Source organism: Pelecanus crispus, chromosome 8, assembly GCF_030463565.1.
Source record: "Pelecanus crispus isolate bPelCri1 chromosome 8, bPelCri1.pri, whole genome shotgun sequence".
NCBI lineage: Eukaryota > Metazoa > Chordata > Aves > Pelecaniformes > Pelecanidae > Pelecanus > Pelecanus crispus.
This window is the reverse complement of record NC_134650.1, coordinates 27,597,123-27,613,301: the sequence shown is the minus strand read 5'-3', so window position 1 is coordinate 27,613,301 and position 16,179 is coordinate 27,597,123. Positions and strand designations below refer to the sequence as shown.

Below are 16,179 nucleotides of genomic sequence, written 5' to 3'. Positions count from 1 at the left end.
TGTCAGTCCAATTCCAAAACAAAAACCTTTGTAACATAGTTTTAACTGGGAATGAAACAGTAAATAGAAACAATTAAAAGAATCCCATTTAGAAAGTCACTATAAGTGAAATAGACTTTTTAGTGTTTTTAATCTTAGAACAATAGACACATCACTACAAACTTTAAGAGCTCAAAAATCCAACAAATTTAGATCAATCCTTCTGTCTCATGCCTCAAAGCATTATTCTTCCTTTAAACACAAAATGTTTTCTAAGTTGTTTTGAAAGCTACATCTTAAAACAGCTTCCACTATATGAAAATGAGGTTTTGTTAAAATTTAAACCTTACACTATTTTGTAAAAATGCAAGGGAAGTGACACTTCCTGACAAAACAAGAGTCTTTCCTAAACAGTTGTACATGGATGACCAAACTGTGGCTTTCAAGATGAACACAGCTCTACGTTTCTCAGGGGTGGCACTTATGTCACAACTGTATCGCACCACCGACAACAGGCCCTTGCTGGTTCACGAGCAGCTGCCAACGTGGGACTCCTGGCACGGTGCTGGCCGGAGCAGCACGGCTGCCCAGGGACACCATGGTGGGCACAGGAGACCCTACAGTGCCCAGCACCATCACTTCTCTGCCTGTGACCTGTTCCTATAGCTCTTCCTTTTTGTGATCACACAAAGACACTTCGTTTGCAACTTTACGCTATGTAAATAATTTGGTAACAGCCTGGTGAGACCAGGAATGACCAGGCCTACTGTAGTGCACAAAATATTCTTTGGAAAAAGCCCATTTCAACTTTTTAGTTTTCCTCTATGTTACCTACACATGCCATAACACCCACCCAAAAAACAAACACAAATAAACAAAAAACCCAACAACCCAGGCATTATTTTTTGTAGACCACAAGAAGAATTTCTGGAAAGAAAGTTTAATATTCAAAATTGAATACGGTTACTCTATTTCATCAGCTATGACAAAGGTCGATTCCTCAAGCAAAACCAGAAATATTAACAAAACAGTATGCTTGCTAAGAGTCTCAATCCAGACTGTTATGCTTAGGAAAAAAAAAAAACGAAGAAAATAAAAGTTGTAAATGCAGTCTTTCATACTACAATCTTTTAAGATCATGAAAAGCAGTGGAAATACAAACTCACTCACTGTGAGGAACAAAAATATCTTGAAGAAAAGAATTTGCTGAAATACAAAATATCCCATTAATTGCTAACAGCCTGTACTAGAATTTTAATAGCAACAAGTAAAAATAGTTAAATTAGTTAGTCCTGTGCTCAGCTATTATTTGCAGGGGGTTGTTGTATGTAAGCAGTTAAAATTGTTGTTAAAGATTTTAAACCCCAGTATTTTCCCCCTTTAGAGCAATATATCTTTTGTTCATTCCGCTTCTGTGTACTGGATCTTATTAAGATAAATTTAAAGCTTAAAGTGTATTAGAAAAGTTGCATCTGTGATTTAATTTCTCAGAAAGATTTTTAATTTAGTCTGACCTTTGTCAAAATACTGTACCTGTCAGATTCGGGAGTCAGAGGAATACAATTGGGTTTTAATACAAGTTTTAGACTCCTAAATGTATGTCTATTTCCCCTCCCTGCCCCAAAACTTATGAATTTATACATGCCTATATATACACGTTAATGTCAAAGGCGATTCAAATACAGCTTGAAATATTAGCATAAGGCATTTCACAGTCAAGGAAAAGAAAAAAAAAAAAGTCTCAAAACCTGTGCTGTAAGTTCCATTCAAGAACACCAACAACACAAAAATCTATTTTAGCTCTCTAATTATAGCAGAAGGTGTTTGGATAACAAGTGATAGCATTCCCTTAGTGTATTCCCTCAAGAAAGAATGCACTCTAATTCACAACTGGGAAACCATCTCAGAAAAATATCTGCTACAATTTTCAACTTCATAGCAAAACCTGATGGTCTGGTATTACGTACTTTGGCCAATTTTTAAGTATGCTTATATAAATCACCTGTTTCTATTACAAATAAAACTAAAGTTTCAGAAAATGCCCATCTAGATAAAATTCAGATGCAGTACAATCCATTTTCACAATTCTATGTAGTAAAAATATCCATGTATGGACCACATTAAAAATGTCTTTGTAAGTAGCATCAGAGCTGTGACAAAACCTCTCTCAACATGCTTTCTGTATTACTGAAATACTACAGTGATGGTTTTTGTTTTGGTTTCTAAAACTTCAAAAAAGAATAGCAGAAGAATCTTCCTCGCTTCACTGGAGAGACAGAATTTACAAGTAACTTTTAGAAAACCTGGTATTTTTATGGTTTTTTGGTTGTTGTTCTTTACTGGGTTTTTTCCTGCATAGTTAGCTCAACTATGTGATCATGACTCTTTTTCAAAAGCAGATCAATGTTTCATTAAATTATGCAGGTTAGTATTTCAATTAACTAAAAACCAAGTCTATAAGAACAGATATGAAGCATTAAGGATGTCAGAACAAATGCGATTAAGATCTGTTGAGACTACAGCATTTTATTCCTGGATTAAAATCACTGGTCAGTACTTATACTTAGAAGTTAACAGAGAAAAAGACTAAAATGCTACTGCACAGAAATTACACTCATCATTTCATAACAAATAAGTCTCCAGATACAGTTCTAAAATATTGCAACTGCTGGACTGAGCAGGAAGCATACGCTACACTTGACCAAAACCATAAAAAAAAAAAAAAAACCTAATACAAAGTAAAAAGTAGGTGGCTTCTTGTTTTTGCAGTGCCACTACAGAAAGGTGTAATGCCTTCCAACATGAAATGCACCTCATGCCCAGACTCACTCTGCCTTCAAAAAGACAAAACCAACCACATAGCTGGAACTAAGGATCAACAAAAATGCAATGAGCAGAATATAAGGATAATCTGAAAGGCAAATACATGCCAGGGTTTTCCCCTGTGAAACTTTACTGAGTCTTTTATGAGTATATCTTTACCACTAGATTCTACATGACAAAGATGCTGGATTTTAAATTTACTCTCCTGAAACAACATGCATTAAAAAAAGAGCCAATTTTTCTTGAAACATTTGAAAAGAATAATGTTTTTGCAGAAAAATATTGCTAGGAGACTGCTGCTCTAAGTATGCACACATGTAACTGACGAATGCGTATGCTCACAAAACCAGTTAACTAACAAGGACACACACTGTTTTCTGCCACATTTTCCAGACTGAAATTTCAAAATTGGTTGGGAAATTAGTTCTTTTCAAGCTTTCAGAAAACAGCATAGCAAAAAGCAGTTATAACTAGAAACTCCAACAGAGGGTTTAGAAAGAGAGGTTTGTCCAAAACATATGCTATCCAAAACACCATGCTACCTGTATGCAAATAAATAGCCTATTAAACCTGTATTTTTTAACTGAAAATTTGAAACGTGTAATGCAAGTATACTCAACCTGCAGGTACCTGATTTTGACAACACGGGCAAGCAACTAATAAAAACCATCCAGGAACTGACCTGAGCAGGGGAAGGGCAAGAAAAGTTCCCTCTTCTGCCGTTTGGCTTTGATTATGTTGTGAGCACTTTCACAACCTCACCCTTCCCCCTTAAGCAGGATTCAAGGCTGGAAAAACTGCATGAACATTTATTCAACAGGTAGTACTGCATCAAGCCTTAAAATAAAACAACCTAGTAATTTTTTGTCTTTTGTATACCCTAAAAACTATTTAGCTTTCATGACCCCATAAAATTTCAGTGTCATAATTATTCTGTAGAAAGCCATCAGCTTCTGTAGAGAAACATCATTAGCAACGGATGTGAATTTTCTTCAGAGTAATTAGCACTTTCAAATACATGTTTAATACCAAGTTCTTCAAACAGCAAAATCGTGAAAAAAAAATCAACACAGTTATAAAGATAACAAATAATATAAATACAGCTTTCGTTAGCCAAAATGCAACAAGAATTCTCCCAGCACAAGACATATTTATACTGAAATGAGCAGATAAAACAAGTTGCATACCCAGAAGTCCCACAACATAGAGCTGCTGCCTGCAACCGTTTAAGCAAAGTATCTTAAATACAGAAAAAAGGCAGAAGTTCCGCACAGACTCCTCAAGTAGCTACAATTTGGATCTCACATACAAGTCTTCATACTAATGTAACCAAAAATATATAGACTTTCTGCTTAGACAAAACATCTGCAGCATCAGCTATTCCCCAAAAAATGATCCTTTCATTAGCGCTCATGTTCTTGGAATAGCAGTCTTGTGCAAGAGTCCTCATTTTTTTTTCCATATTATTGTCACAGTACATATTTCACCAGGCCAACTTGTTAAATATCAAATATGCAATTATGCAAGCTAATTAGCTAATTTTATTACTTGTACTTTGGACAATAAAGCTTGAAGCAACATTTCAGTAACTTTCAGAAAAATGACAGTTTCTTGTAGCAAATATTTCATCATCTTATTGAATTTTTGGTTTTTTTAAAATATGAAGTATTAAGTGATTTTTCACAAAGAAACAGTCATCCTCCAACAGCAATGCTCTTACTTTTCTTATTAATTTATAAGAAGAGCAGCGAAGCATAATGTTAACAACTTTGCTTAGTAAGTGGAGACTGATACGCAAACAAGAGGATTCAACAACCCAAATGTCTGGATTTCTTCCAGTATCTATGCTGCAGAGATCTCAAGTACTGCTTTCATCCACACAGCACTCATCTGTCCTTAAATATAGCTGGTTCCCAAATGCAAAATTTAGCTCACTAACTCTGCTTTTGTTCCTGTTCTGGGAAACTTTAGGAGGATGGTATGAGTAAATTTGAAGTCTTGTCTGTACAACACTAATGGGTGCATTTAGACCACCAGAAAAAGCTTAAGGTAATATATAAAATATGACTGAATAACTGCTTCTACAACATGTCATAAAAGCTAATCAAAAGCAGGTTTACTGATGGCAGATCTTAAGTACTTAGGACCTACAGAAAGGGTTGATAGGTAGGCATCACAAACAGCACAGCCGTGCTGGAAGTACTGCTCATAAGCATTGTTTCAAAATGGCATCGTCACTGCATGTACCATAATGCATGAAGAAGGCTGTGTGCAGTAACAAAAGTATTTGGAGGATGGGGGGAGTGAAAGGATTATGGGGAAAAGGCTGTGGCTACTTGTCACATGAGAGATGCCTGGTGTGACTCATGCTCTAGTGGCAGAGGGCACCCTACGATAAATCACTCTTCGGGAACAACTGTCCAAATCTCAGTCAGTGGCTGCTTGCCAGTACAGGACAACATACACCTAAAAAGCTATAAGCTCCAAAGACTTCTCTTCCCAAAATCCAAGTTCCTAACTGTTAACAGTGTATAAAGTGGATGCAGATAGAGGAATCTCCCAATTTTGAGGGAAAGTGAGCAAGCAAAGATACACTACGACCACCTGGCTTCACATGGAGTTTCAATTAAATAGCTCTCATCTATGCAATAGAAGGTCATAATGAATAACACCTCAAAGTATCTAAGCAAAACAAGAAAAAGTGTCACTCTAAAGCAAAAATGGTATAGGAGCATAAAGAAATGACGTAACTGGGGGAAAAAAGAGGAAAAAAGAAACTGAGCAGTCTCTCCTAAATAAAAGACTCTTAAGCACAAACACAATAATAAAATATAGAATCACAAGCATCTATAGAAAAACAGTATTTTACCCAAACTATGTAGATGATCCTGGATGGAAACTGATCAAGGGGACCATCCAGGAAAACGGACTGTTCATTCACCAAGCCTTTGCAGGACTCCCACAATGCAACTCCAAGAAAAAAAAAAAAATTAAGCCATTCAGCCAGGCTGGGTACAAATGGGATACACCACCAAACCCATTCATCTGCTGTCAGAAAAACCACACACTGACATTCTTGTTTAAAGCTTACAGAAAAAGCCTGAGAAAGGTAAGAAGGAAGGACAGTGATGTGGGCTTCATCAGGGCAACGCCACATCCCTTGGCTGAAGCAGGCAAAAGCACCCCAAAGGGCCCAAGCACACAGACAGTTCAGCAGCTGATGTGCCTTCACTGACCACCAGCTCCTCTTCACAGAATCGCTCCCAGTTTCCACAATGTTTTGGGGTTGTGGGGTCATCAGGTAGACCCGAATAGGAGGATGAACAGTTGTTTAAGGGTGCTCGGGAAAAGCACCAGCTCTGAGGACAGGCACCAAACAGATCTTCCCTGCTTCGCATTCCTGAAGTAAGCTGAAACTAAGCCAGAAGAGGAATTTTCTATCATTCTGCCAACACAAAGGGAGAGAACAGCAGATGAACATGATAAAAACCTGACCCCAAAATATCCTTATCCTAACCCACCAGTGCATTAAGAGACTAGCCTAAAAATCAGTGAAGGACTGTACAGAGCTACACAATGAACCTCAGCTCAAGTTCAGATCTGTAAGCAACAAGACTGTTCTGCAAGAGAAAGCGTTCATGAGCAGGACAGCTCCTGGGAAACAAAATGTCCTCACACATTAAGAGACGATCCACAAAGAATGTGCACGGTACCATTTAAAGGCTGACATTTGCTAGTTTTCTAAGTGAAGTCTTACATGCTCATACACCTCTGCCACACACAGACGGCTGCAAAAAGAAAAGGAGAAGTTGATTTAGGCACAAGTCCTATCTATCAAACCTCTAGTGAGAAAAGAGGACACAAGTGGAAAACTGGTGCTGTTGGCTGCCATTTAAATAGTTTTGATTCAAATGCAGCACCTTTCTCTCTCATATCTGTAACTGCTGTAATGTCTGCAGCACAACAGAGATTTTAATTTTTTTAGATTCATCCAAGCACTTAACATCAGCTTATAGCCAAACAAAATATCCCAGTTAGGACAGAAAAAACTGCATGAGTAGAAACTCAGCATCTTCAAGAAGAGAACTGAAGTCCAGCAACTTTTAGTTATGGCTAGAAAAGTTAATGGTCTAATGAGCAGAAATCCTAGCTACATCACACATGCGGCATACCAGGCTCTCTGAATCAATTTAAATTGTGTCTGATGTGCTTTCCTCCAAAGTTGCGGAGTTCATAGCACATGATACTGAAATAAGCCCGTGTTGAAGATTCTGCTTTATGAGCAACTGCCACTGAACAGCAGACAGGAAGTTAAGCTGCATTAGAAATGAGATGGAGAACAGTAATACAAAGCAGAGGGGAAGTAAACCAACTTCACACACTTCATCAGGGTAGTAAATGGTATTTAAACAATACAAAAGGATATCCAAGAAGTAATGTTCTTGCAGGTAAGAAAGACCAGAGCTTTAGAAACATCTTGAGTAACAAATGAAAACCAGGGACATTTTATCTTACTGTAAGACACATACAAAATGAATCATGCAAAGAAAGTTCATCACAGTTCTTAACAAAACAAGGGGACTTTCAATAAAATCAGACTTTAAGAAGCACTAAGTCCACACACAGTTCAGCCTGAAGTTCATACGGTATCAGTACAAAACTGAAGTAAAAATTAAAGAACTTCATTAAGCACAATAAAACTAGTCTAAGTAATTAATGATACCAAAGAACCAAGGTGAAAGTAAAGCTCTCCATTTCATTCCAGGGTTCAATTATGTGAGATTTCAGGCAATACATTAAACTACTACACTGTCTGCCTCTGAATTTCTTAACAATATCTATTCACTTATTCTTGTTTTCAAACACACGCACACCCCAAACCTGGACATTAGCTGACAATACAAAGGATCAGGAAGCCTTGGTATGGTTTGGATATTCAAAAACAGGACATACATCAAATTTGACGCACCCCACCCCCCACACACAATCACAATGAAATGCAATGTTCTATGATTTTTACAATCTAGGGACCTATTTTTAGTGCTCTTTTTTTCTTTTGCTATGATGAACCTGAAAAATTGCTCAAATACACAAATTTGCTGCAGGTCAAAGACAGCACAAAATGTTACAACTATCTCAAAAAAAAAATGTTAAGCCTGAATTTAGAATGTGTAGAAATATGAAGTGAACACTTAGCTATCCAATTCTTGAATTAATGAAGACAGGGTATCCACTAGAGGCCTACCCACCCACTGTGAACATCAGATGCATCAAATTAAAAGGCAAATTAAGCATAGGAAAACCCCCTCAGTTAAGAAATACCAGAATGAAAAACCTCAAGCCTATGAAGCAGATATTCACAGAATCCCAACTTTCACATGGATTCACAAGGGTGTTGCTCTTTCTAAAATTCAATCATTTAAAAAGCAATTCTAGCAGATGCTGCATTGGCAGCTTTGTCAATCTGTGTACAAAACTGCTTAGGCACAGCAGTGACATACTTCAACTCTGGTAAACTATTCTGGGCCATCATTTGCTTAGCCAAACACTGAAGCAGAATTCCAGAATAAAAATATTCTAGCATTGGTAAGTTTATCTACATTCTAGATCTCAAACTAATGCCTAAAATAATAATTAACTGACAGCTCCCCCCATAGCCTTTTTTATTCATATAATTAAAAACATGCCTTGCTGGCTTAAATCCAGTGATGAACAAACACACATTATGCACTGCCTCAAGAATCAAAGCTCATAAAACAATGTTGCACAGAGCTACAAAAAATCACATGGTGTTAAGAGACTGTTGAAGCCTATGAAAGAAATTCTTAATAAAACCAAATGACAAAAAAATCTACAGAGGACAAAATCTCAGACGCGTCATATGAAACATTTAACTGTTTCTGTGGATAACATAAGAAACTCTCCCATTCTGCTTACTCCTCTTCTGAAGTTATGGGAGTGGCTTACTTTCAGACAAGCTTAATTCTGTGCAGAGTGAGGGTGCATTCGCATGTGATTTACGCTAGTGAAGTTTGATTACAATGCTGAATTTGTGATTTGTTCATACCACAGCATAACACTATTCCTATTTATTAGTTTGCCCACCTCTAGCCTCATTCAGATGAATTCTTCTGAATATTTTAGTGAAGCACTCTAGAATTTACTGTAAACACACATAAAACAGGGAGTGGCATTCATTAATGAGGCTCATGTTCTATTTTAATACACAGCATATCTACCACGCTCTTACATGATTAAGACAACACAAGAAAATGGATGAAGTAGTTCAGTACTTTAAGAATTCATTCAGAGAAAACAAAGTTAAAAAAATCATAGGAGTAAATAAAATCAGTTTTGAACTGGCAAGAAGAGAGACTTCAGTCTTCTTACACATTACAAGAAAAATTCCTCATTCAATTGTGAGCCAGAATCAATATTTTTCAATAAGAGCCAGATTCAATTCCGTTTCCTTAGCAAAGCAGTCAGTACCCAGCATAGCCAACTTCACTCCTTTCTCCCCCAATTTGTCAAACTTCTGCTAGCCTCACAGGACTAAATGGAATACAATTTTTTCCAAAAAAAACTCATTAACTTGAATTCCAAATACCATAGCTGCCCTCAGGAATTTTTTTTTCTTCCAATCAAGTTCTCCCACTATAGGAAATATTTATCTTCCACCTAGCAGCATTTAAAAGACCCAATATGCCATTAAACCTGAATATGCTTCAAATATTTCCTCCAGCCTGGTAGGTTTGGTAGCATTAGCTGTTACTTGTTACAAAAGTGGGTAAAAAATTCTAGGCAAAAGCAAGAATTTTGCTGTCTATTACAAATCTTTAAAGACAAAAAATTATACAGAAATTAGCCTGAAACAGAAAGGCTATGGAGGCTTCAGTGCTGGTCCAAACCCGCTAAGGTCTGCAGAAAGTCTCCTATTGAATTCAGTGATCTTTGGATCAGTCCCAAAGCATCTACAGTAGCACAGATAAGAGACAGCATCTACATTTTAAAGGTATGTTTTTCCTGTAAAACAAAACCAGCTCTAAGTGATTTCAGTAACTTTATTCTGACAAGACTAAGCAAGGTTTCTGACTTTAAATCTAATACATCTTCACAGTAACCATCACTGTCATTACGGAATTCTAGCTTTCAATATCAGTCTATGGGACAACCACCTCAGGAAAAAAAAATATTCAAAAATAATTTTGAAAGCAATGCTTCTTCTGTATTATAGCTCATGGTGAAACTGAGGGGGGAAAAAAAAAAAGCTTCATTCCACTAAGCAGCACACTGAATGCTGTATCAACTGGCAACATAAGACCCAGTGAAATAACCTGTCAAAGTGCAAATTCTCATTAGTCTACCACAATTCATTAGCCAAAGTCTAATTTCTGAACCATTTTAGAAGCACCTACCCAACACCAAGTTTAAGTTGATCCCCAAAATTTTATCATAGTATGACAGTAGAAATAAAGTTCTATTCTTCAAAATAATAAAAAGCCACCAGTACTGCCCATGTGTTTCCCTCCAGAAATATTAACATGCTTTAAAACAAAGCAATACCGGATTTTATCCTATCAGCTTTCAGTTGTACTCATGTGACTACCTGCATGCACCGAGATGTGAAATATTAGTAATTTTGCCTCATACATGCAGTCCATACTAATAAGATCATAAGCACAACATAAAAATTTCTTTCAGTCGCAACAATTTCCTTCTTACCTTGCCTCCTTCTCTTTCAAAGTCGACATATTCCCGGGTTGGTGTCTGTCGCTGCTCCCCCTGCCAGCTGGCCGGAAAAAACTGGAGAGACAGATTGGTTCCTGTGGCCACAAAAGCCTTTTAGAAAAATCAATACAAACAGGATCAGGGAGCAAGACATTACATAAATTATGCAGGCAGTCATTTATTTTTACATCAGTTTATGTCTTAAGCCAGGCAGCATAGAGAATACTTAAAGTCAAAAACATGCACTCATCGTTTTTCTTAAGTATTAAGTTACAAACATCTGATTCCATTTTGACAACATTTGCCATTGGCTGCTTCAGATATAAAATACAACATGGAATCAATACTTCTTTCAAATCAGTTTTGCTGACACTAGAATCTGTCCTTTCAGTTCTGTCTGGATACCCTGCACCAACTTAATACCTGCAACATTAAAAATTGCCCATGCTTTTTAAAAGAGCTTGCATATCTCTAAAAGAAGTACTGCTGAAGGAAAATGAACTCCTGAGACCTGTTACTAGGGACAACAGTTTTTGAGAGAAAAGGACTCATTTCCTTTCACAATCTACTTGTACCTAGATAAACACTTATCTGAACTGAAATGTAAATATCCCTATTTTATCATCTACAGGCAAGCAGCATCAATATACAGCTCAATTAAACTTCACAGGACGAAGTCCTCTTGCCACATTAAGACACCAGTGAAATCCAAATCAGCAGATGCTGTGTCAGTGAGAATAGGCAACCACAGGAATTATTCTCAGCTGCAGCCCTTCATAAAATCATTAAAGGGACTGACTTAACCATGTTAGAAAAAGCGTACATTGCTTTCAAGTAAATAATTTTCTATGGTTTCAAATGAAAATAAGATTCAGTTTTGTTTATAAACTCTCTGTATTTATTTGTATATGTTATCAACTCCAAGCCATGGAGAGTATGTCAATTTCTAGACATGAAATAAAAAATGATTTTTGCAAGTAGAAGTAGGATTCACAGGATTTATACCCTTCTCTGGTACATGTATGTGTCCTGTAAGCATGTGAATACTTGAACATGCTCCCAGAATATAACTCTTAATAAAAATCCCAGGGTTAAATGTAATTTGTTGCAATCAGATAACCATACTGATTATCATGATCACTCAGATTTAAATGGTCATTAACCCAGAATACAATTTTTTTTAAAAGCTATACAAATACTACTCTAATTTCTGACAAGCAGATTCCTTTTATGCAACCCAGAATTCAGCAACTTTACAGTATAACTGTACTGCTACCTATGACACAATAGCTCTACATGTTATTTAAGATAGATAGCGTTGCAGTACATGACCAGAACTGTCACAGAATTAATACCTCCCACTTTGAAAGTAGAAGTGCTTTGTCTTGACTTTTTCCCCCTCCGCCAAGAGAGACTAATACTCTGCAATCAGGTTCCATTCCAGACTATCCTTAAAAGCAGATTTTTTTTTTTTTTTAATACCTCCTGTTAAGCACATTCTCAATGTCATTAAAGTTGATGAATCAGTCCTACTAATACTGGGGGGGGGGGGGGTATTGTATTGGTACATTAATATTTGTTTGCCCTACAATATGCAAAGACAAACATTTCAATGTAATAGAAGCTTCATCGAGGATACACTTGCACTAATAGGAAACATCAAAACTGCAAGGGCTGCAGACCATCAGTATCAGACTGACTAGCTTGTTATTATCCCTTTGCTTTTCCAAGTGATTCTATTTATGTACCGACAACAACAAAAAAAATTATACCTATCTGCAAATATTTTTGACTTATAAGTCATTACCACTTAGCCTGTTCAAGAAGTACCTTCCCACCTCCGAGCATCTTTAGCAAATACGTTTTATACTCCTTAATTTATACACTTAAAACAAAATGCCAAGGAGTGAGATCTTTGAGTGTAAACCAGATGACCACTGCAGCCCTCCAGACCACTTCAGTTTCTGCAAGCCCCAAGGATACCTGGCCAGAAGTACTATACTTGCTTTCTGGGAAACTGAGCGAGTTGGTGAAGTGCCCATGCCCCCCTGCTTCCACACCTCAACTTGTGCTGGAGGGCCACAAAAAACCATGGGAAAAATATCAGAGAAAAGAAGAAAATGAAAGTACACAAATTCCCACATCTTCATGGAGTCATGCGGGCAACATTTAAACCACAGGCAATTTAAAAAGCTATGTAGATATTTATTCTCTGGATTTTTGAAGCCTGTTCCCTCCCTTTCAACAGATAAAACCATCCATTTAAAATACCCACGTGCTTCTCAAATCAAAATCATAGGTCAATCCTGAAAGACTCAAACAGTCTCACTAGTAACCACACAGGACTACACCAAATCCAACAGTTTTCTTCTAGTAACAAGCAAATTTTAAAAAATTTAAAGAAAAGTCACACTACTACTTTGGTCTTACACTTGAAAGCAAGTAAATTATAATTTTCTATGCAGAACCTTTTAAAGCTCAGTCTGAAATGCTATCGTACACACATGCCTCAAATTTTGCAATCAGGTAGTACAAGGGCGATCTGACCCACACGTAGACAACGTAAACGCAAGTACCTTCCAAACAAATAGGTAGTCAGGAAGTCTCCCAAACCAAATTGAACATGTAAAGTTATTTTCAAGTTATCAAAGCAATATAAGTAAACCTGAAATCTTATTTAATATTTCACAGTTACTTTCTCAGTACTACTGGTAATTATTTTCTTTATTCAATCAAGAGTTATTTGACAGAACTAACCAACAACCTACTGCCAGTTTTACATTAAATCCCTAAGCTGTTCTCTCTGTTTTCTTGCCTCCTTAAAAACATGTAACGTCATTTGCAAAGGCTCCCTTTAGAGATAAAAGAATAAATCCTTGATGTCTGGAAAAACGTTCAAGACTAAAAAAAAAAAGTAAAATTACTAGCTCTTTTCAACATCAGTCATTACACACTTTTCTAAATAAACCTGACTACTTGTGTGCTGTTCACAAAACAAAACCAGATGTTTCAGATGAAGAAATTTAGAGGCTGTTTTGTAATTAAGTCGAATTAAAAATACGTAGAACAGGCATCACCGGTTGCTTCCAAGGGATGAAGTTCTGGCAGAGAAAAAAGACAGCAGCAGGCTTAGAAGTACAAAGGTGAAACTACAGTGACTTCCCATTTATATAAATAACTGCATCAGCTACATTAGAAAGCTAGTTTATAAGTTACATGTCTTTTTTTTTTTTTTTTTTTTTTTTTTTTTTTTGTTAAGGGAAGGACTCAGGTGTAGTATGCACTTTCACCTGTTCAGGAACTACAAATGCTAGCAAACAGTTTTCCTTACCTACCCATTGTTTCCCTGGTGACTTTTTAAAGGAAACAAACATGCCCAATGAAAAAAGAATGGAAAAAAAACCAGTGAAATTAAGAGACCGACTACAGGAGGCCTCTCACAAAATACTACTACAGGTTCTAAGACCACAGATAACAAGCAGGGATAAGATTCAGCTAGAATAAAGTTACTCAGTAAAAGATAACCGTGTACTTCAGTGTATATCCTTTTACTCCCAAATGCAAATAAACAAGATCAGTTACAGTAACTGGTATTCAATTATATTTGTTTGGACATGCATAAGAATAATTTCATTGTGAACTGACTAGCAATATCTATACCACATGAAATTAAAGAATCATCATGAAGCAAACTTGGTGAAAGTAGGGGTTATTTTCTATGGGAAGGGAGTTTTTACCTTGTCTTTCATTATATACTGTAAATGAAAAAGAGGTTACTTCTGCATTTTAAGAACAGCAGAGTTAGAACATAACAACAATGCTATGAGACACACTGATCCTACAGAAGGAACATATAGCAGAAATCAAACCAGGAAATAACTAGTCAGTTCTTGACTACTCCAAGCCATACTTCATCTCACTTCTTAATTCAGAAGAGAGTAGACTATAACTAACCTTAATGAATGAGAAAAATGGGGCTGAAGTTGCAAGTTTCAAAGCCTAATTTTAAAAGCATTTGACTTAGTTCACAAATACATCAAACAGCTCATCCGAAACTTTTAGCTAGTATCTTTCTGAACAATTTTACTCATTTCTGAAAGCTACTGTTTCCGAAAAAAAAAAAAAAAGGGGGGGGGGGGGGGGGGGGGGGGCAAAAAAGAAGCTGAATACTGAAATAAGCAGCTTACAATTGAAACACGTGCCCAGGGAAGGAAGTACAGCCAATTCACACTCGCGGGTGGCTCTGACGGCTCTGAGAGATTTTCCTCCCCTACCTATCACCTCCCTTTAACCCCAGCGCTCAAGTCAGCTACATTTTTACTGCTCTAGTGAAGGCAGAGCAACTGACGCGTTCTAGCGAAAAAACACTGTTCTTAAGGGGAAAGAAATCCCGGCTTTAAGCGAAAGCCTCCTTTCCCTCAGCGTTCGAAAGGCGCAGATGTAATTTTTTTTTTTTTTCCTTGAGGAAAACTTTGCGGCGCGGCGCGGCCACCCAGACGCGACCAACAGCGCGCACCGTCCGCTCCCGCCACACCCAGCGCCAAGCGTTCTAGCCTAGCCACTTCGAAGCGTTCCTCCTCCTCCCCGAAGGCCCCCCGAAACTTTTATTTTATTTAAAAAAAACAAATAATAAAGAGGCGGAGGGGGCAAAGCGGCGGGGGGGCCCGGGAGCGGCCGTCACCCCGCCCGCGGCTGAGAGGCGCCGGCGGCCGCCCCGGCCCGGTCCCGGCGGGCCCCGAGGGGAGCGCGGCGCCACTTACGATCTCGGAGCGGCCGTCGCGGCAGGCGTTCTGGAAGCGGGCCTGCCTCTCCTCGTGGGGCCGGTCCCTGAAGCCGGTGTATTTAATCTGCGGGGAACAGGGCGCGCAATCAGGAGGGGCCAATCCCGGCGATAAGGGGGCAGCGGAGTGCAGAGACTGCGCCTCCCCGCGCCGCCGGGCTCGGCTCCCCCGCCGCGGCTGAGGCGAGGCGAGGCGCGGGGCTCCCCCGGCCCCTCCGCGGCCCGCGGAAACTTTCCTCCGCGGAGGGAGGGAGGGAGGGAAGGGGCGCCGCCGCCGCCGCCTCACCTCGCACTCGCGGCTCAGCTTCCTGAAGAACTCCTCGTTCTCGAACTTGCTCCGCTGGTCGGGGACAACCCGCGGCATGGTGGTGGGGCCGCCGCCGGCTGCCCTCCCTCCCTCCCGCCCGCCCCGCGCTGTCCCAGCCCCAGCGCTCGCCTCGCCCTTTGTTAGCCCCCGCCGCCGCCGGCGCCCCCCTCCCTCCCTCCCTCCCTCCCTCCCTCCTCCGCCTCCTCCCCCTCCCTCCTCCCCCCGCCGCGCGCGCAGAGCAGCAGCAGCAGCAGCCGCCGCCGGAGCTCGCGCTGCCGCCGCCGCGCGCCGCCCGCTCCCGCCCCCCCCCCCCAACCCGACTTCCTCCCCGGCTGGCAAACTCCGGCCGAACAGCCGCACCATTCACAACTCCGCCGCCGCCGCCGCCGCGCATGCGCCGCGGGGCTCGCGCGCCTCCCTCAGAGGCGGGAAGCGGGGCGAGGGCGATGAGTCAGTGCCCGCCGGAGGGGGGGGGGGGGGAGGCGCCCCGCAGGGCCCGGGGGGGAGCGACCCCGCTCCCCCCCGCTCCCCCCTGTCTAACGCCGCTCGTCTCGATCGTTTC

At 39.6% G+C, this 16,179-nt stretch overlaps 1 protein-coding gene across 3 annotated transcripts in view; it reads right to left on the bottom strand.

The window, feature by feature from the left end:
• CBFB (core-binding factor subunit beta) overlaps window positions 1–15,674 on the bottom strand; it is a 40,409-nt gene extending 24,735 nt beyond the window's left edge. For 2 of the 3 annotated variants that reach the window (XM_075715295.1, XM_075715297.1), the window contains exons 1-3: window positions 15,597–15,674; window positions 15,291–15,377; window positions 10,525–10,641 (exon numbers count right to left, since the gene is read on the bottom strand). In XM_075715295.1, coding sequence (XP_075571410.1) covers window positions 10,525–10,641; window positions 15,291–15,377; window positions 15,597–15,674 — 282 coding nt within the window. The remainder of the gene's footprint in view (window positions 1–10,524; window positions 10,642–15,290; window positions 15,378–15,596) is intronic. The other variant, XM_075715296.1, reaches the window with a different exon arrangement.
• Window positions 15,675–16,179: the final 505 nt, after the last annotated feature.